Source organism: Microtus pennsylvanicus, chromosome 6 (genome assembly GCF_037038515.1).
Source record: "Microtus pennsylvanicus isolate mMicPen1 chromosome 6, mMicPen1.hap1, whole genome shotgun sequence".
In the NCBI taxonomy this organism is placed as follows: Eukaryota; Metazoa; Chordata; class Mammalia; order Rodentia; family Cricetidae; genus Microtus; species Microtus pennsylvanicus.
Window position 1 is genome coordinate 43069756 of NC_134584.1, and position 22107 is coordinate 43091862.

General features: G+C 40.6%; 1 protein-coding gene across 2 annotated transcripts in view; it reads right to left on the reverse strand.

Annotated features, from left to right (window-relative positions):
* Nucleotides 1–4130: 4130 nt before the first annotated feature.
* Ercc8 (ERCC excision repair 8, CSA ubiquitin ligase complex subunit) overlaps nt 4131–22107 on the reverse strand; it is a 40439-nt gene continuing 22462 nt past the window's right edge. For both annotated transcript variants that reach the window (XM_075976095.1, XM_075976094.1), the window contains 6 exons: nt 20279–20345; nt 17824–17924; nt 16737–16861; nt 12478–12675; nt 9622–9705; nt 4131–5044 (listed from right to left, as the gene is read on the reverse strand). In XM_075976095.1, coding sequence (XP_075832210.1) covers nt 4976–5044; nt 9622–9705; nt 12478–12675; nt 16737–16861; nt 17824–17924; nt 20279–20345 — 644 coding nt within the window. In that variant the 3' untranslated portion in view covers nt 4131–4975. The remainder of the gene's footprint in view (nt 5045–9621; nt 9706–12477; nt 12676–16736; nt 16862–17823; nt 17925–20278; nt 20346–22107) is intronic.

Genomic DNA, 22107 nt, shown 5'->3' on the forward strand with positions numbered 1-22107 from the left:
GAGAGCTGAATAGATAAACTAGTACAGAAGCTACTGGAGTTTTCATCATTGCCAAGAGTGTACAGGGCGTTTACTTGCTGATTCTAATACACATAATACTGGTAGAGATCACAACAGCTTGCCTTATTTTTCCTTGTTTTGAATCGTCGGTTATCTGATTAGAAACAGACAGTGGAGAAAAGAACCATACACCCCACATCTGAAACTATTGTTGACACAACTATGTTTTATATTACAGGGACTGGATTATAACTCCATTGGGAGAGTGTTGGCCTTGCATGCAAGAAGCCCTGGGTTTAATCTCAGCACCACACACACTAGGTGTGGGGGCACATGCCTGTAATTTCAGTCCCTGGCAGCATCAGAAGTTCATGGCCATCCTGGGCCATATAAAAACTTGGAGGGCAACCTGGGTTACATGAGACTCTATCTCAAAATATGTTTACATCACTTGAAATAATTCTAGAAATCAAGATTTAAGATTGGCTTAAGGTAGCAAAGAAGGAACTTCAAATGTTCTTTGCAAGAAAGAACTGGGCATGGTGGCACGTGTCTGCAACCCCAGCACTTGGGAAGCTAAGGCAGCAGGATCCAAGTGGGATGCCTGAGGGTTTGAATGAGAATGGCCCCCATAGGTCCATAGATTTGAATACTTGGTCACCAGGGAGTGGCACTATTTGAAAGGATTAGGAGGTGTGGCCTTGGTGGAGAAAGTGGGTCACTGGGGGTGGGCTTTAGGGTTTCAAAAAGCCTATTCCAAGCTCATAGGCTTGTTCTTCCTGTTGCCTGCAGATCCAGATGCAGAAACTCTCAGCTCCTTCTCCAGCACCATGGCGGCTCACATGCCACCTTGCCATGAGGAAAATGGACTAAACCTCTGAAACTTTCAGTAAGCCTCAGTTAAATGCTTTCCTTTATAAGAGTTCATGTTGTCCTGGTATCTCTTCACAGCAATAGAAACCCTAAGGCAGTTCCCAAGAGTGTATTTATGTATTTGATATTGCATACTGCCCACATACCACCTCTTTCAATATCTCTCTGTTTAAAGAAAGAGCAGAGAGGGAAAGCAAATAGTAACAATGATACAAATGTTCAACATAATTGGCTTAATTAAGGCATTGGGCTACGTACACAGCAAGCTCAAGGTCAGCCTGCATACTTAGATAGACCGTGTCTCAAAATAATAAAACCAAGGGCCAGAGAGATGGCTAAGCAGTTAAGAACACAAGCTGTTCTTCCAGAGGACCCAGGTTCAATTCCTAGCTCACAACTGTCTGTAACTCCAGTTCCAGGGGATCTGGCACCCTCACACAGACATATACATGCAGGCAAAACACCAGTGCACATAAAAACCCAACAAGAAAGGAAAAGCCATATCCACAACTGAAGAGTTAACTATAGGCCATGAATCTAATATTTCTTAGCGCTCAGTCCCTCTGTCCTCCAAGCACTGGTGCAACCTTCTCTGTCAAGAACAGTGCCAGGAAAAGTGGTTGTTCATTCTGCAATTGGTTTTCCCTACCACACTTTCTAGAAGGTAAAATGCCCTGTGCACCAGGCTTCTGTTGCTCCATTTCTGGCAAGGTTTGAGTGGTCTAAGTGCATTGCTTTAATGAGCTAAATCAATCCATTCCCCTGTTCCCCACCCCTTGGTTTTCTTGTTAATATCTGGTCACTGTGATGAGAAAAGTAACCTCTACAGGAAAGTAAGGGCTGGAGAGATGCCTCAGTGGTTAAGATTGTGAGCGGTTTTTTCTAGAGAACCCAGGCTTGGTTCTCAGTATCCACATTATGTGACCCACCACTACCTGAAACTCCAGTTCCACGGGCATCAGACACTGCTGGGCGGCTCCACAGGCATCCGCACACACCTGCACATACCCACATAATGAAAATAATAGAAACAATTCTTAAAAAACCAGCTGGCACTGAGGGTAGGGTTTGTGATAAGGCTGTTGCTGACACAGAACTAATCATGTTTTGTGAACTTTGGAACAAACTTGCAGGAGAAATGTGGAACGGTTTAGAGTTTTGGGTTAAAATGAAGTTCTGAATGCTGTAAATGGACTCACTGGGCCAATTCCATAGGAGCTCAGAAAAGCAGAGATGCCTGAGGGTCCAAGGGGAAGAAGGGCCCCATCAGCTTTGGAATGGGAATGCTTTCTTGTTTACTACAGGGATGAAGAGATATTGGGCTTTCGATTGCTGAAGCAGGCGTGTGGGGACTTCTGAAGTGGAACTGAATGCATTTTGCATTGAAATGCCATGAACTTAGAGACTAGTGATGGAGTGTGAGAAGTCCCCCATGGGCTCCTATGTTCACATATTTAGGCCCTAGCTGGTGGTGCTATTTTTCGGAGATTGCAGAATCTTTGGAAGGTGGAGTCTAGTGGGAGAAAGTAGAGGTCACCTTCAGCAATGGGTCTTGACGTTTCTATCTGTCCCTGCTTCCTGTCCTGTCTCTGCCATCTTGCCTGCCTCCTGCTTCTGCTGTTGCAGCTACAACCTGCTCCTTCCCACCATGATGGCCTGTATATTCAAACTGTCTGCTAGAGTCACTGCTTCCTCTTTTGTTTGTCAGGCATTTGATCTGAGATGAAAGAAGTAAATAAAATATTCACCGTTTCCCAAGCTTGCCTCAAGCCTACAGAGGCCCTTGTTTCCACCTCCCTAGTCAGTCACCACATTCATGTGAGTCTTAGTCATTGTCACCGTACATGTACAGCGTGAGAAGAATTCCACTGAGAGAAGACATGTCTACAAAGGTCATTTTAACCTCAGCAGTGCAGTGAAGGTGTCGTGCACTCATTTTTCTTGCCTGGGATGTGATGTGGCCAGCTGTTTGAAGTTCCTGTCCTGACTTCCCCACAGGGATGGACTCTAACCTGGGATTGTTAACTGACATAAATGTGTTCTCTCCCAAAATGCCTTTGTTCAGAGCATTTTATCGCAGTAAAGAACTGAAACTAGAACACACACACACACACAAACACACACATACACACACACACACACACACACACACACACACACACACACACACTCCCCTAAATCTCATACACCCAGAAAAAAATGCGGAAGTTAAAAATACTCAATAAATAAGTTTTCTGCCCAAATCTAATGCCCAAGGAAAACATAATGCAGATCACAATGTATACAAGACACACACACAAACACACATCTATGTGTGTGTTCTATATATACAGTCAGGGAAATGTCTGAAAAAATCTGTATAAAACACAATTTGGAACATTCTGAGATTAAGAGAAATAATGACTCCATTATAACAACATAGAGGGGTTTATACATGCTACATCTGAAAAATTAGACAGAATTATGCCATCTCATCTAGTGAAAACAAGTAAATCCTATATGTGGACATAGGTCTATATAGAATCGTAATATAAAGGAATACACACTAGACCAATACAACTGTGGAAAAGTGTGAAGAATGGGGGAGGGGAGGGGTACTTGTTTGAGAAGACCCGGTTTCTACAATAGCATCATGGCAAACAGGGCAGTATTTAAATTATACATGTGATAGACAAGTACAGAGAATGCCTAAGTCCCGGGTACCCTGGAAAGATCCTAGGTGACCATTACTTTCCTTTTGGAGTTTTACTTTTTAAAAATTATCTATAATGTTTAGAAGGGCTGGGCCACAGACTTAGAAAATGCCCTATAGGCCTATCTACAACTCCATCTTATGGAGTATTTGTAAAATTGAGGTTCTCTCCTTTCAGATGGTCTGGCTTGTGTCAAGCTGACATAAAACTAGCCAGGACACATAGAAAACATTTGGTCAGTAAAGTCAGATATTAGGCCTAGCACTAACACTAAAACCTAACAATTATACACTTAGTACTCCAGTTCACAGAACCCTCTTTTACTACTCTACTGCTGCTAAGAATCAAGAAGAAAGAGAATGCAATATTGCTGTCAGAGGGGCTGAGCCCTTAGCCCGGTGGTAATCCTCCTGCCTAATGTGTGAGGCTCTGGGTTCAATCCCTAGTGAACATGTATAAGCACGCGCGCGCGCGCACACACACACACACACACACACACACACACACACACACACACAGTGGGGGGCGCTTCATAATAATCGCTCCTGGGTTGACACAGAAAAAGAGAGAAGAATAGAAATTTTATTACAACATTTCATGTTTAATCCAGACCCCAGCAAGGATCTTGCTGAGTCTGACAGGAAGGAAATGAGGACTGAATACAAGCTGCCCTTTGAAAGTAACAAGTGGTCAGGGGATTGCCCATGTGATACACTGTTCAGACTGTAGGAGACATGAGCTGTAAACAGACAGAAAGCTAGAAGACCTCAATTACATGGAGCTATCAATAAGAGAATATAGAGTTGCGATGTTACCTTTGCAAAAACACCTTTTCTTCTAATTATCCTTGTTAAAAATCCCCCTGGAGGTGGAAGGGGGCGGCTGGTAGCACAGCCTGGGGATCCAGAGCTGAGACACATCCTACACTCATCAGACCTACAGGCACAGCTGAGAACAATGACCTCTGTTCCTGTGCTGTGCCCACAGCAGCTGACCTGACACCAAGGCAAATGGGCTCAAACAGAAAGGTTTTCAATAATTAAATCACAGAGAAGTTTATTTCAGCGTTTTATACATGTTAACCTCATTTTAAAACACAGAGGTAAACATCCCAAATTCAGAAACTGACTAAAGAGTTAAAAAAAAAATTACACACACACACACACACCCACGGCAATGTGGTACACACCTGTAATCCCAGCACGTGGGAAGAAGAGGCAGAGAAATGGCTGCAAGTTTGGGCCTATTCTGGTCTACACACAGAATTCCAGCCTAGCTTCAGACTAGCCAAGGCTACACAGTGAGACCTTGTCTCAGAAACAAAGGTAACCAAAAGAAGAGCCCCAAGCCGAAGCCTGCACGAACGCTGCTGATGCAGAGGTCTGGACAAGGAGTAAAGGCTGGCTAAATCACCCTTCTTCGTCACTGCTGCTCCACGCATCCACAAACGCTGGATTCAACTGGGATTTAGTCGTAGCCTAAAAAAAGAGAAGAATCTATTTTTGTATTTCATAATTTTAGTCTCATACTAGGCTAAAATACGCTATTTTAACAGCAATTAGATTATCTGGAAACCATATTACTGCTAATCTAAAAACAAAAGTAATGTAAAGAAAATGTAAATTCATTTACAACTGACAAAACTAACTCTTCCAAAATAACCTGCTTTCCTCAAAGGAATCAGATCACAAGCATGCGTAGATCTGCTACAATGCTGTTCACAGTATTTCTACGCATGCGCAGATCTACGCTATGCCACTGTTCACAGTATTTCTAGACAGCCATAGAGCTACGCCACGACACTTCACAGTACTCCAGCTCTGTGCAGAAGGTACAACACTGACGTGCAGGGGTTAAGACTGGATGCATGCACACAGCACACTGGACTGTCCAGAATACATATGCTGGTAACTTTGTGCTGTCTGGATTAACTTTACCATCATACATAAAAAATACCAAAATCTGAGAACTATTTCATCCATCAGAATAATGTAAGCCCTCACCTCCCCCTCCCAGAGACAGTTCTTGCTCTGTAGTCTAGGCTGGCCCAAAACTCAACACAGTTCAGGGGCTACAGAGGGTTGTGAACCTTATGTGGGTGCCAGGAATCTAACCCACATCTTCTGGAAGAGTAGCCAGTGCATTTAACCACTGAGCCATCTCTCCAGCCCTACACACTACAGTTCTGCAGCTCAGCTGACTTCTGAGTTTGTGGGAAGCACCACTCTTTATCCTCCTGGGGGCTAAGATGATAAGCATGTGACACCAAGCCCAGCTGAATACTACAGTTTGTAATAAAAGGTTACTGTGGCTTACTACGCAGTTAAGTCTAAAGCACAGGTAAACTACAGGAAACCGGTAGCAAGAGCAATAACTAGCACTGAGGTTTCCCTGGAAGATTTTTCTAAAAACTATTTGGATTTTTCACTTAAAACTGTAAAAAAAAAAAATCACAATATTCTTCCACCTTATAGCCATCAGTGAAGATTTGGCAACTATAGAGATTTTAATTAAATGAATTATCATGTCAGTTCACTTGTTTCTTATCTCAAGGAAATGACTTCAAAGGCTTAAAAGAGGCTCTTTTTTTTTTCTTGAATTAAGAATCAGGTTTGTTTCTTATATTGCAGCTTTTGCATCTGGCTACTTGATATGATCTGGATTTCAATAGCTAACAAATTGCAAGATTACTGTTAAATTATTTTAGATATTCTCTCTTTTGTAATGTAGGGAAACATCTTCTGTGAAGGTAACCCTTAAGTCATGTTTAAGAATGTGGTCTACCTTACGATCAACATGGCAGAATCTTACAATTCAAATGGGAAAGCCAGTGCTCCCAGTAATTTTTCCCCACTAGCTAGACTAGCTAGAAAACAATATAGTGATGTAAGCATGCTGCAGTTGTTAAACAGGCCAGAGGCCATGGCTAAACTTACTGGCTACCATCACTACACACACAATAAAAATTTACACTTACACTTGCCTCCAAATGGCCAAATCAAAACTATGACCAAACTCCAGCTAACCACTCATTTCCAGCAGCAGTGATGGAAGCTGGAAGTCTATTTATTCACTTACTCTTTGATCCAGTGTTTGGTGAATCTCATGATGCCCGAGATTAATAAGGGTAAGTTCCTTACAGTTCAAATCTGACTTCTATCAAAGGTGCTGTCTGAAGCTGGGTGTGGTGGAGCATGTCGTAATCGTTCCACTCAGGAACTTGATGATTTAACAACTACTAAGCTAGACTGCTCATGATGGGTTTAAGCTCAGAAATAACACTTCTCTCCTATCTTTAGACTTTTAACTCCACCTTAGACAGCTACCAAAAATATCCTTGAGGAATAAAAGCTACACAAAGCTCATCTCTTCTAATTCTACAATGGAAGCCCAATGTGCAATCTACAAGTCACTTTAATTTCATTTGACAATTCAATAGAAAAAATTTATTTCATTATGAATTACTTTGCTTTGGTAAGGATAGAAACAAAAACAAGATTTTGACATATTTGCACATATATTTACTACTTACAGTGGTAAACAGACATTTAGAATATATTATAATATTACTGGTATATTTTATTGCTAAAACAATTATAAATAAAATTTCAACCCTGTGGTCAAGAGCTGCAGTAACAATGTTGCAGGCGGATTTAATACACACTACTATTCGAGATAGTAACAAACACTATTTGAGTTAGTAACAATGTTGCAGATGGAGTTAATGCATACTGCTTTTTGAGACAGTAACAATGCTGCAGGTGGATTTAATACACACTACTATTTGAGACAGTAACAATGCTGCAGGTGGATTTAATACACACTACTATTTGAGACAGTAACATTGCAGGTGGATTTAATACACACTACTATTTGAGACAGTAACAATGTTGCAGGTGGCTTGAATACACTACTATTTCAGAGTCCTCTACTTTGGTTTTCTCTACAACATCTCCTCCTAGTGGACATCCAGTCTATGCATGAACACCCCTCCTACCTTACCAGGTTTCTGGTTTACTGGCAGAGTTTTGTGCATAGAGATGCTTAAGTTGGGTTTAGAAGGGATCCAGTACAGAACCAAATAATGAGAAGGATTAAAACAGCACCACAAGGACATGTCTTGAGAAGTTTCAAGTGTCACTGGAAAGTCCCAGAGCTTTCCAAGTCAACAAATGATACATCTACACAAGTACAAAGTAGATACAGACATTTACTGTGCCAATGTCTAATGTTTTGTTTTGTTTTGAGACTGAATCTTGCTTTGTAGTCCAAGCTGTTTTAGTCCCTTTAGTGCTAGGATTACAAGAATGAGTCACTACACTCAGCTGGAATTAGGATTATTGATAAGAAGTAAGATTAGAACTCTAGTGTACTGTCCCTATATATCCCTGGCAACTAAAGGTACCTAGGAGCTACAGATAGGCTTGAGTTGAGCATGCCAATTAGAAAATCTGAGTGAAAGCAAACAGACACATTCCTCAGATATAATACAACAGTCTGACAATTAAACAACAAATTTGAAGATCATAAAATATCCCTGTCATCTACGGTCTTTCAATTTGTATAGGTAGACTTAAAACACTCCTTAAAAATCTGAGAAACACTCCTCAGGCATTCTGCCTTGGTTAGAAAGGAAACCTAACAACAACTTTGGTTTAACAACCTGATACATGCACTAGCACTCAATTTAAAAATACTACTTTTTCATAAAAAAAAATATTTTGTACTTTTTGTAAATTTAAGGTAAGAAAGGCTACTACTACTTCAGGGCAGGACTCTTGCCTCATCTGTTTAACACCTGTACTTAAGGCTTTTTATTCACCCTGTCATATCATCCTGAGATAGACACTGTGAGGTTGCTGATCTAAGTGTGAACTGACATTGTGAAAAGACAGATTTTTAAAATGTCATAAATAATAACTCAAAAGCCAACTCCAGCTCTTTCCTTTCCACAGCTGCCATGCCATCCAAACTGGGGAAGATCCAGAAACTCTGAGACTCCACGAGCTAGGGCCACAGCCGACAGGTGGCACACAAGCACCCAGAAGGTCAAGGTAATGCTGGGGCTTGTGTTACCACCACAGGACCAACTCAGACAATGCCATCAGGTGACTCTGGTAAAGCTGGTATGTGGTCTTAACACTTAGAGAGGAACCAGGGCTTATGCTCACCTGCCAACCTTGGTAGACTGTGAATCTTGTCAGTGAACAGACATGGGTAAATATTTGCCCCCATCATCAGTGTGGTATGGAGTTCTGGGGAAGGAAGAGCTCCCTAAGCAGCCATCATTGTGAAGCCCAAATTCTTCAGAATAGCCAAAGAGAAGATTAACTGTATTGGCCACAATACAGTTGTCCTGGTGGCTTAAAGCCAGACAGGGAGCAAACAAACAACAACAAGAGATAACTCTACTTTTAGGAGTATATCCTAAAACTAATTAGAAATATGAACAGCTTTTGAAAATATATTTATATTGATGTTGTTTAAAACAATCAGCAGAAACAAATACTTAAACTCTGACATATAAATGACAGATTACTATATCATTAAACATATTTCTAATTCGTAGCTGGGCAATGATGGCATATGCCTGTAATCCCAACACTTGGGAGACAAAGATTAGTGGCTCTCTGTGAGGTTGAGCCCAGCCTGGTCTACAGAGTAAGTTCCAGGACAGCCAAGGCTAGCTACATAGACAAACCCTGTCTCAACCCCACCCGCTACAAAAAAGTTTCCAAATCTTACTCATACATGAATGGGGGCTATTGTATCATTTCAATGAGAGATGACTCTAAATTATGTGTCTATAAATTAACTATTGCTTTAAAAAAATTAATGACAGGGAAAAACAGTAAAGCAAATAAAAAATCTTTACTAATTAAAATTGAGAAATTATGTTCTTTTACTATTTTTCTGAATTTTAAATGGATGTGTGGCAAAAACTATCTGTACAACCAGAAAACAGCCAGAACTGCTTTAACAGTCTCCCCCATCAAATAAAGGACTAATCTTTATAATTAGCAATCACTGCACAGCAGGTAGAAATACCACTTACTTCATCGTCGTCGTCAGGTATTGGTTCATATAAAGATGGTACCCAAGCAAGAATATTGCAATCCCTGCTACCACTGTACAGTTCCTGTAATACAGAAAGCAAAGACTGATTGTTGATCAATTTAAAGCTCGTATAATGAGGAAATGAGATGTATCAATTTTTGAAATGATCAGACTAAGTAGGTTAATTTAGACTAATTTCATTTATTTAATTTCTATTCATTAAACAAAATACAATAATGCTCCTCAGTTTTTTGTTTTTTTTGTTTTTTTTTTTCCGAGACAGGGTTTCTCTGTGGTTTTGGAGCCTGTCCTGGAACTAGCTCTTGTAGACCAGGCTGGTCTCGAACTCACAGAGATCCGCCTGCCTCTGCCTCCCAAGTGCTGGGATTAAAGGCGTGCGCCACCACCGCCCGGCTTCCTCAGTTTTTTTAAAAATGTGGTGTCTTTAAATTCTGTGCATGACACAGGCAAACTTTTTAGAAATACTACAAAGCTCTGGTTATATCCTGAGATTTCATTCTCCAAAAAGATCATACCAATTTGTACCTTCTATAAATGAGTTTCCACTCCACTGCCCTTGGAATCTTCCCAGGAATAACCAATATAATATGAAGCTTTATATTTTAAAATAGAGCCAAGCGTTAGAGCTTACAGTGAGAAAATCTTACAGACATCAATGTCTTACTAGTTTTGTCAATACTCATGAACATATTTCTAAGTGTTAGAAAAAGTAAAATGTACAATATCTTTCCTCTGACAAAAACTGAGGCATCTAGAATAATGACTTCAAAGAAGAAAACGAGATTCTACAAAAACAGGCCAAAAGTTCCATTTAGCTTACAGCTACCCGGCTGTTCTTCCAAAGCTTCAGGACCCCACTCTGTCTGCGGAGACATTCAGGACATGGAAGGAGTCATGGGCTGATGCACATGTGTGTCAGTGTCTTAATGAACATGCTATTTGCTCCCACTGAACAACGCTCACTCCTTTCCAACAAACTGAAAGCGTTCTGGTCATGCAGTAAACTAAGTACACAGTGTTTCCTGATGTGTTTAGTGACCCAATCTTTCTGGCTCTGAAGCAGTTAAAGACGTGGTATTTGGCTGTGAGTAGTGGCACATGACTTTAATCCCAGTACTTGGGAACTGGAGGCAGGAGGATCAGAAGTTTGAGATTACTTTCGGCTACATAGCAAGTTTGGGGACAGTCTGGTTTATATGAGACCTTGTTTCAAAAACAAAGTAGAATAAAACATAACAGGCAGAGCATTTCCCAGGTAACGGACCACCCAAGGTGTCTGGCAATCTGTCTCAGAATATTTTGTTTTTAGTTTGAAACTTGCTCTGTAGCCCAGCACAACTTTGAACCCTTGAAAATAATCCAGAATGCTGGGAGTGCAGGTGTCCATGTCACCGCACCCAGCGTATTTGGTCCTGTTATGTTTTGCCTATATGAATGTGTGTGCATCGTGTGTGTCGGGTACCATGTACCTGGGGAGGCCAACAGGGCATCAGGTTCCCTGAAACCAGTTACAGATGGTTATGAGCTGCCGAGTTAGTGCTGGGAACTGAACCCAGGTCTGCTGTAAGAGGAGCAAATGTTTTAACTGCAGAGTCATCTCTCCAGACCCTTCTTGATACAGTTCCAACAGACTCCTAGGCCTTCCTGCGAATAAGCTCCCGCCTAGAAGAATGTCATATACTTTGTAATCAGAATATCTTGTTTAAGATTTTGCTTGTGTCTCAGAAAGACTGTTTTCTTTGATCCAACAGAAATGAAAAATGTCTTTGAAAGAATAAAGTAAAGACATTTAACAAAATTCACAGTACTCTGACAATCTTCACTGTAAACTTGACTGGCTCTGAAAACACACTGAAACACTTGTAGTTGTTCCTTTGGGGGTGTTTCCAGAAAGATTTGTTTGCTGAGGGAAGCACCACCATGAATGTGGGTGCTATCAGCCAGGAGGCTGGGGTCCTAGACTGAAGAAGAGCCAAGCCAAGTGTCAGCATTCAGCTTGCTCGGCCTTCTGCCGGCTGAGGCAGAGACCACTTGCATTGTGTCCCTGCAGCCTGACCTCCTCGCCATTACAAACTGCGTCCTTTCTAATCATAAGCTCAAGCAAACTGTTCTCCGGGGAAGCTGCTTCCAGTTATGTATTTTGGTCACATGAACAGAAAAGTGACTAAGGTGAGTATTTAACAAATTTTGGGTTGCTAGGTGGTTCAGTGAGCAAAGGCACCTGCTGCTTAGCCTGACGTTCCACAGGATGGAGGGAGAGGGTCGATTCCTGTAAGTTGTCCTCTGATCTCCACATGCATGCCCTCATCTGTGCCATTCCACACACAAATAAATAAATGGGAGAAATGATGTGAGCTGCATTGATTCAAAGGGATTCTTTACTAGTCATTTCAGTATCTAGTCCTGCAAAGGCATACTTCCATCAGCCTCTGGCAGAAAATAAAGAAATGAAATAACATAGCTAACCCATGGTATACTATAGTTTGGAACATATATATATATTTTACCTAAAGGATTATTCATGAGAAAATACTTGATTACATTTCAAATGGTTAAATGGAGCTCATATTCAAATGAAAAGACAACATATCCCAACCAATCGCACAGTATTATATTGATTCATATACACTTCCTATGCCATATGAGAATTAGGCTCTATTAATCTCTCTTAAAGAAATACTATCTCAATGGTGGATTGTTGGCATCATACTTCAGAATGATTAAAAGCATATAACACTTGAAAATAGAACTGCAACTTCCTGTTTTATACACTCTACTAGTCTGGCAAGCCAGCCGTCTAATGGTTGTTAATTCCCCTAAGTATCATTCTTACCTGGAAATGAGGCTGGAACACACAGCAGTCGACACTCTTATAATGTCCCTTAAGCACAGTCAGCCGCTCTCCCGAGTGAACGGCATAGACAGCAATGGTGCTGCCATATGGAACAAAAACAAACTCTGAGCTGCAGCCCCAGGAGACAGTGAACTTTAGTCCTTTCCTGCTGTCAATACAGACCTTCCCATAGTTCACCTGCAGAATTCAAACCATAATGTCACTCATTTTTTAAGTTGCGTTAAAAAAGCAACAAAGACTGAAAAAAACACTTCCTTCCCTTGTTACAATTTAAAGAAACTAATATCTTAATAAAAACAAGGGCCAATAATAGAAATGTACATTTTATATTTGAAGAAATAGAAATTGTAAATAAACCCACAAGGGACAGATTACCATCTGTCAACTAAGTCAAACTTGAATTATTTCTGTCAAACTTTCAAAAATTTTCCCCTCTCTTTTTGGTATCTGAAGACAAAACTCAGGGGCCTCATGGATGCTCGGTGAGACCTCTAACCTTACTACATTCCCAGCTTCTGGTTGAGCTATTTTAAGAAACCTTCATATTGGTAAAAAGTAAGGAGAACATGTAATTGGCGTCATAATGTGGCTATTCTTTCAAATGGGACAAATGGGACTAAACTTTTCCTAAGAATGAGTTGTAATAAACCAACACAATGCATGCCTGATCATTACAACCATCTTAAGTGTGCAGATGAGTGGTATTAATGCGGCTGTACACTCTCCACTTTTATTAAAACTAGCTGAACAATAAAGATATTCTTACTTCTTGATCTAGTAATTGCTCATGGGAATTTATCTTAAGGAAACAATTAAGCAGCAGAGAGTACCATGCCCAGAGGGCTCAATACAGCACAAGGGCAAAACAAGTGGAACTGGAGCCAAGCTCGTGCCTCTAGCCACTCTGTGGCAGCTGAGGTGAAGTACATCAAACACTGAGCTTAGGTTCTGAAATCTATGTTAGAGGGGCCACTCAGATTTAATCTCCAAATTCCATTCCTCTAATATGCTAAACGGAAACAAAACCATTTACCATAGTGTCATTGAAAAAACACAAATGACATCATACACATGAGTGCACCTGGGAAATGAAGGTAGCCAGCCAGTGACGTTCAGACTTATTGATTCAGACTAATTAATTAGGAGGAGCTATCTTCATTTCTACCTGGTGAGCCAGTACGTACCATCTGACTATGGGAGGGATGGTTCTGGAAGTTAGAATGGACCATAAACGGGGAGGGGCAGGAACATAGGGCTGATATGGAGATATCCTAAAGGATAGGATATTTAGATATCCTAAAGGAGTTTGAACACAGGTACCGTGCATGGGTGGACAATGCTTCTCACAGAAGACACAGTTAAGTGAAAATCTCAGTGCCAGACGTGGGATACTTTCCTACAAGTTACTGGTCAGTGAGACCCAGAGGCCCTTCAAGTAACAAAGGATACAGCCATTGCTCTTGGTTGCTCATCAGCATGGCATGACCCTATTGCTGAAGATGCCATTCACTGTGGATGTAGTATATAGAGAAACCAAGTTATAACTGACCCCAAAACCACCCATGCTAGTGAGCTTTCAGTGTTGGAAGGTGTGGTGCAGGCTTATGAGGGAGAAGGGTTATTAATGGTATTACCCAGTGATGAACCCTGAGTGTAACACCAACATGCCACGGGGTGAAATAGTGGCACGAAAGATCTTTGGGGAATCAACCATTTTCTGAGTAGGTTTGAGACCACTGTTACTGCAAACCCAGTCAAAAGCTATGGCTGTGGAACTCACACCTCCTAGAGGGGACCTAGTACTAATGCGAAGGGGACATGGTATCACAGCCTTCTAAATATTTATGTTTATACCCATAGACCAGCGCTGCTTCAGGAGGAGCTTCTTTTTGCAGTGGGTAGCAGCTAGCGCAAAAACCCCTAACTGATGGAAGTGCTAAGAATAAGTGACTGTTGTGTGCTTAGTCACGCAAATGGGACACCTGTATCAACCCCTGTAAAACCCAGGAAACATCATGGAAAAGAGGGCAGAAAGAAGGAAATACTTGGAAAGGCTAAGAAACTTCTTTTCCTTTTTTAATTTTTTTTTTTGGTTTTTCCAGATAGGGTTTCTCTGTGTATATTTGACTGTCCTGGAACTCACTTTGTAGACCAGGTTGGCCTCAAACTCAGAGATTTCGCCTGCCTCTGTCTCCCGAGTGCTGGGATTAAAAGTGTGGGCCACCTCGCCTGGCAAAGGTAAGTAATTTATCAATGTATCTTGGCTAGTACACTTCAGACTCAAAGGCTGCATCTAAACTATGTTAACAAAACCACTGAAACATTTTGTTATATGACATTTTTCTTTCATTGTGTGAAGTGATAGTTATAGTACACTTCAAGACAATAAGCCCAGGGTACTCTGGGAGCTTTTAAGATAGAGTAGAAGATTCAAAGACAGGCCGAGATGAACCTTGAAAGCTAAGCTGTAGCAGCAGGAGGGGTACTCTAAAGTGAAGGCTGCGGTCAGTCCAGCAGAATAGAAGGGCAAACGGGGATGGTAGATCTTTATCTCTAAGGAGATCAGTGCACTAAAGGTGGGGAAATGGGAAGTGGCAGAAGGCAGAGCCAGAGGGCAAGAATGCACGGCTTATACAACTGGTGAAGGCAGTCAGTTTGAACAGTGCGGAAACGTGGAGGAGCTAGGAACAGTTAGGGCATTAGTGTAGTTAAACAGACACAAGGAGAAACTAACAGCACCGTGGCTGGCTTAACAGTGGTGTCAACAGTCTCAGTTCCTTCCCTGCCAGTAACTGGGACACATCACCAATTCCTACTCTCTATTCTTCTCTTCTTTTGTTATGCCAAATGTGTCTCCTTGTGAACTGGCCCAGCTGGAATTTGCTCTGTACTTTAAGACATTGTCTCCAGACTTCAAACTATGGGGAGATTACATCAAGGATCATTAAGGATCCATTAAAGATTGTGTGAGGGGAAAACTTTTAAAATTCTATTTCTATTTATTGTTATCTAAAAAATAAGAAATTAAGCTTTACTAAGTTTAATATGTAGACTCAATATTTGTATATAGTTTATCATTAAACATATTAGAGATGTGTATTTGCACATATTTACACAAGTAAGGCAAAAACAGAGGATTGCTACTACACTCTGCCCACTATTTGGTAGCTCAGCACTACATTGTTAAACTTGTAATTAGTTTTTAGACAGACAATATTCATGATTTACAAAATGATGACACCCAAGCTGAAAAGAGTATTAAGTAAATCGGGGTGGAATTTGTTTTTTGATCTGTAAGATGTTTACAAATTTGAGGACAAAGTATCTCCTTGGAGTTTATTTTTTGGAATCAGTGTCTCAAGTCCTTTCAAGTCCCCTTTCTAGGAGAGATTCTAAGTTAGCTATGTTTAATTCTTTATGAATAATTTACTTTGATGAAGTACTATTTTTTTTTTTGTTTGGAGACAGGGTTTCTCTGTAGTTTGGGGTCTGTCCCGAGTGCTGGGATTAAAGGCGTGCGCCACCACCTTTAAGGAGACAGAAATGGACTAAACGGTATCAGCCATGGCCGTATGCACAGTGCCATTTGCAGTCGTCACATTAGACTCCGACACACGCTGCAGAACACTGTCCAGTCTGGTCCTGTCACTTCTCTATTGAAGGCCTTTACTTGTTCTCCATCTAGCCTAAGCCTCTCAGACAGGTTAAAGGACCACTCCACACGACATACTGGACGGTGAGGGGAGCAGTTAGCGGCAGAGGGCTGCCTGGCAGGAACAAGCCTCGGAGTCTGTGCCCACTGTGTCGCACACAGATACAAGCGTATCAGTGTTAGCACTAGAAATACTAGTATTAACAACAGTAGTTAAAGTGACCCTCAGTACTTAAAAGAGATTTATTAGCTAGAAAAGATGGGGAAAGGAAACGATATGACTAATGTTAAATGTAAAATTTGACTGTTGGTACCTTTATCTGTAGTGGTTCTCAATCTTTTAATTAAAAGCATCAAGTTCACCCCTGTTATAGCAGTTCCACAGTAAGACAGGGAATGAGCCGGGGTGCCAGGTGGGGTGGCGAGCCTGAGAATTAGCCGTTCATACCTAAAGTATTTTTTCAAAATATATTAACAGCTGTGACTCAAGACAGGAAATGAAGTCACCTCTATAGAAAATGTAATATAATGTGTATAAATGTACATCACAGACCATTTACTAAACAGGTCCTGTAAAGCCTCTCACCAGTGTGTTCTCCCCACTGGAGCTATTCCAGAGCCTCATTCGGTTGTCTGTGCCAACAGTGAGCAGGTGAAGTCCATCACTTGTAAAACATAAGCCATTAACTTTCCCATTGTGAGCAGTGTTTGCTGCAATGAAAACACATTCAATTTATCTTTTCCTGGGTTAAGTATATTTTAAACACATTAAAGAATAACTAATGAATTACCTAAAATATAAGTTGATTATGCATAAAATTAACCAATCTTTAGGTTATGTAAGCAAGACAAGCTACATTAAAAAAAACCTTCTAGAGGAAAAGAACATGCAAAATATTTGCCAAGTATAATTTTTTTTTCAGTAAGCAAACTGTACTAATTCAATTAAAAATAACTTACTTTAAATGCTTTTCAACGCTTTCATATATTTCCCTCTAAATTGGAAATTATTTGACAAAGTATTAAAAATCCAAAATGGCAGGGCATGCCTATAATCCCAGCACTTGGGAGGCAGAGGAAGGAAGGAGGGCCATTTGTTTTAGGCCAGCCTGGGTTTAGTCTCCAGCACTATCAAGAGAGAAAAGAAATAAAGAAAGGAAAATATTAATGTTTTCTATCAAGAGAAAGTTTAACAGAGAAAAACTATTCTAATCTTGGGGAAAAAAAAACCTACTGAGTTTCTAGTCTAGAATGGGTGGACACTGCTTTTAAATCCTGTCTAAAAACACAACTGAGCCGAGTGTCACAGGGATGGCACCTGACTTACACGCGCACAACCTGTAGTCTCTGTGGTGACACAGAAGCACAGAACACCGCTCTTGCATCACTCTACTGCAGCTTTCTGGGTAAAACTGAATTGACATAGTTGGCCTTAGAGCAAACATATTTGCAAACCAAGGTACACATGAGAAGCTTGTATGTTTGAAAGTTTGGAGGCAAAAGCAGTCTACATAATTATTTGGATCTTGGGAGAAAGAAAACCACAATTATGTTTGATTTTGAATACCATTTACAAAAATTAATTTTTAATTTGTCAATATATACTTATTTGATTTCAATCTAGAAAGCCACCATAAAACCATTACTGTATTATTGACTGTGGTCTTTGTTACCTGATTCAACAGCTTGTGACTTCTTCCCATTATGCTGATCTAGAGTGAGCAAACATCCTGATGCTCTTCTCACATCCCATAATTTCACTCTACTGTCAGCACTGAGGAGAAAAAATAGCTCTTATATTGACATGTGTGGCTAGGGTAATGACTCTACTCTTTACTTTGCTAGACTGAACATGGAGGTTTCACTCTATGTCACAAATATATTCCTATAATTGTACTGTATTCTTATTTTCAACAAATATTCAACATTCAAAACTCAACATTCCCATAAAATAGTGAAAACACAGTAAAGAAAGATAATTTTTCTTTACAGATCACAAGGATAGAATTCTGCTTTTCTCCTATCACACTAATTATGACATATTTTCTGTATTTCTCAAATGTTATCTCATTTACTTTTCTCATTGTTCTGACAAAACAACTAGCAAGAGGAACTGAAGTAAGAAAGGATTTGTTCTGTTTCCTAATGTAAAAGTACCATCTGTCATGGAGAATTCATGGCAGACAACCAAGCAGTTAAATAATCTCATTGTTTAAGCATTTATTATCTTGCCTTTTATAGTAAAAATTTCAAAATAAGATATATAATAAGGACAATCTCTTTCCAGTTGTTTTTTGTGCTCCAGTAAGTCTTTGCTAGAAAACTGTATTTACTATCTTCTAGAAACTGGGCACTTCAACAGAATGTGAAACAACAAAGGCAAAGACAAATTAAGTATCAATTTTACCTCTAATACCCAGCAATAAATGAGCTCCCAACTAGATCCAGTCACCTATCATGTCTGCCTAAAGACCTTAACAATATTCTTTAAAAACTTGATTTTACTTATTTACGTGCATGTGTGTGTATGTGTGTGTGTGCATACATGTGTCCATGAACACAAGCCAAAGGTTAAAGGACAACTTGCATGAGCTGGTTTTCCTCCCACCACACAGGCTCTGGGGAATGAACTCAGGCTGGCAGCCTTGGCAGCAAGTGTCTTCACTACTAAGCCATCTTGCCAGGCCTAGATGTCTTTTGATAGCTACAGCCTAGGCATCATTGTACCTCAGAAATCACATACTTTTACCTCCTCAGGTCACGTTACTGATCCCTCCTACAGTTTGTGTGTGTGTATGGTTTTCTTTGTTTTAGCGGAGCTTCCACACCTTTCATATGTTGAGGCACTTCCCTTTAGTCACCAAAAAACCACTGTCTGTGTCATGTGATGTTTAGATTTCCGTACTGTGGTACAGCTCTAGTCCATTCTTGAACTGAGCACAGCTGTCCAGCGCTTATGTACTTGTAGCCAGCCCCTCCCCCACAGCCTATCATTCAGTATCTTTAGGATCTCAGCCCTTCAGTGGACAACCCCCACCCTCACACCAGCAAGCAGTCCTGCTCTCTTCCTGTACTAGTTACTGAAGGTCCACTCTTCACTATTTCTCCCTCAGTCCTCACCCTCACACTGCCGGACCTCTTCCTGTACTAGTCACTCAAGGTCTACTGCCACTAAGGCACTCCAGAATGTTCTGTAGGCACTGGTCTTTCTGACGTCATGATCAACCTGTGCCTTTAGTACACTATTTGGACTGGGTAGTGCTATGGGAGCTCCTTCCGCTCCTTCAGCCAATAGCCTTTAAGATACAAGCCCACTTGGATGTGGTCTCTTATACTATAAATGCAGCTGTAGAGCATGTGCTCACTCTCTTGCTTCCTTGCTTCCAGCTCTGGCTTCCAGCTGCTAGACTGTTCCTGTTCCCTGTTTGTGCAGAGGGCTGTTATCTAGGACAGTGATCTGTAAGTTTCCCCTAAATAAATAACCCTTTATTATTCATAATTCTGAACTAGTGTGGATTATTTTGTGACTTCCGCCATCAGGATAGTAACCATTAAATACTAACAAATTAAATCAATGGATACATGCATACTTTGTATCAGGACAAAAGTTATGGCTAAAAAAACTAAAAAATGTCATCTTACGCGAGTAGTGTTTTACTTCCATGTAGAAAATAACAAGTTTTACTAGCAGTGCTAGATGATTTATGCAGAGGTTCTCCTGATTTCTCTCTGTTCTAGAAAGTGAAAGCCTTCAAGATGGATGACCATGGTGGGCACAGGGCAGACGGCCATCAGGTAAACCCTGCAGCACCCGTATGAGGACGTGAGTGCGGGTCCCTGAAAAGCTAAGTGCAGCTGTGTGCTGCAGAAGATAAACACAGTGGAAGGCGACTGAGGGAGACACCGAGTGTCAACCCCTGGCTTACACACAAGCATGTGCACCTGCACATGCACCACACACACAAAAGGAAATCTTTGCTGATGTAAACTCAAACTTGTTACTCAATATTTCATTTTCAGGTATTAACAATTATATACAATAAAATATGTATCTTATGAAAACTACAATCTTTCAAAATGCTTCTAATTATTAATATTAATAGTAAAACCAAATATACTGCAATTTACCTGGCTGTTGCCAAGATATAGTCGTAGCGTGGTGACCAGGAAACTGCCAATATTTCTTGTCTGTGACCTGCAAATCCAAGAGTATAAAAATTATACACTTATATTTTAAAAACATACAAAATATAAGGGGCTAATAATTTTGCCTAACTCAGAAAATAGCAAGCATAAATAGCAGTGAAGATATATGATGACTTCTTAAACTTGCAGGATCTATGTTTAAATACTAATGTGAGATTGCTGAGAAGTATTTTTAATTTCATTTTCTTTTTTTAAATTTTTTATTTAAAAGTTTGTTTTGGTTTTTTTTCCATTTTACATACCAACCACAATTCCCCTGTCCCTCCTCTCCTCCTGTTTCCCCCACCTTCTTCCCATCCAGTTCCCCCATCCACTCCTCAGAAAGGGTAAGGCCTCCCATGGGGAGTCAACAAATTTTGGCATATCAAGTTGAGACAGGACCAAGCTCCTACTTCCCCCCTGTATCAAGACTGAGCAATGTATCCCTCCATAGGGAATGGGCTCCAAAAAGCCAGTTCATGTACTAGAGATAAATCCTGGTCCCATTGCCAGTGGGCCCACAGGCTGCCCGAGCCACAGAACTGTCACCCACATTCAGAGGGTCTAGTTCAGTCCTATGCAGGTTCCCCAGCTATCAGTTCAGAGTCAGTGAGCTTGGGTCCGCTGTCTCTGTGGGTTTCCCCATCACGATCTTGACCCCTTTGCTCATATAATCCCTCCTCCCTCTCTTCGACTGGACTCTGGGAACTTGGCCCAGTGCTTAGCTGTGGATCTCTGCATCTGCTACCATCAGGTACTGGATGAAGGTTCTGTGATGACTATTAGGGTGATCACCAATCTAATTACAGGAAATGGGCAGTTCAGGCACCCTCACCACTATTGCCAGGAGTCTTAGCTGGGATCATCCCCCCTAGGAGTTTCCCTAGCACCAGATTTCTCCCTAACCCCATGGCTCCCTCTATCAAGATAGCTCTTTCATTGCTCTCCCTCTCTGTCCTTCCCTCAACTCAACCATCCCATTTCCTCATCTTCTCCCCACTTCCCTTCACACTCAGCTCCCAATTTACTCAGGAGATCTTATCTATTTCCCCTTCCCAGGGGCATCCATGAATGTCTCTTAGGGTCTTCCTGCTACCTAGCTTCTCAGGGGTCATGGGTTGTGGCCTGTTTATCCTTTTCTTTACTACTACTGGTGGGAAGTTTTTAACCCAACACCTTTTAATATAAAAGAACTGGCTTCTGTTTTGAAAAAAAATACAATTACTAATTTATATCAATCAGTCTACATAACGGAGTCATCTCTCTTTATAATTAGAAATGCACGTAATAAAATATAACCATTTTACAGAATAAAATATTTATTTCTTATAAAGTTATAAAAGAAAAAATTGATTGAAAAAAGCATCTTAATAGCTTTGTTCCTAAAAAACACAGGTCATAAATTCAAAGAATAGTTTTACCTAATGGAACTGTTCTAAACAGACATTTTCATCTGCCTAGCTTTTTAATCAACAGCAATTATTAGTAATAATGTCATCACTACCCATTGGGCTCGAGAACTGCTTCAGTGGTTAAGAGCCTTACTGCTTTTGCAGCTCCAAACAGCAACTTTAGTTTCGGGGGAACTGACGTCCTCTTCTGACTTTCAAGGGCACGAGACACATGTGGTGCACATACACACATGCAGGAAAAACACTCATAGATATAAAAGAATAAAATAAACCTTAAAAAAAGCTACCCATTCCATCAAGTTTTTCTGGTATATTTATTATATTTCTCAGAAACTGATAAAATATGTGTATTTCTGAATT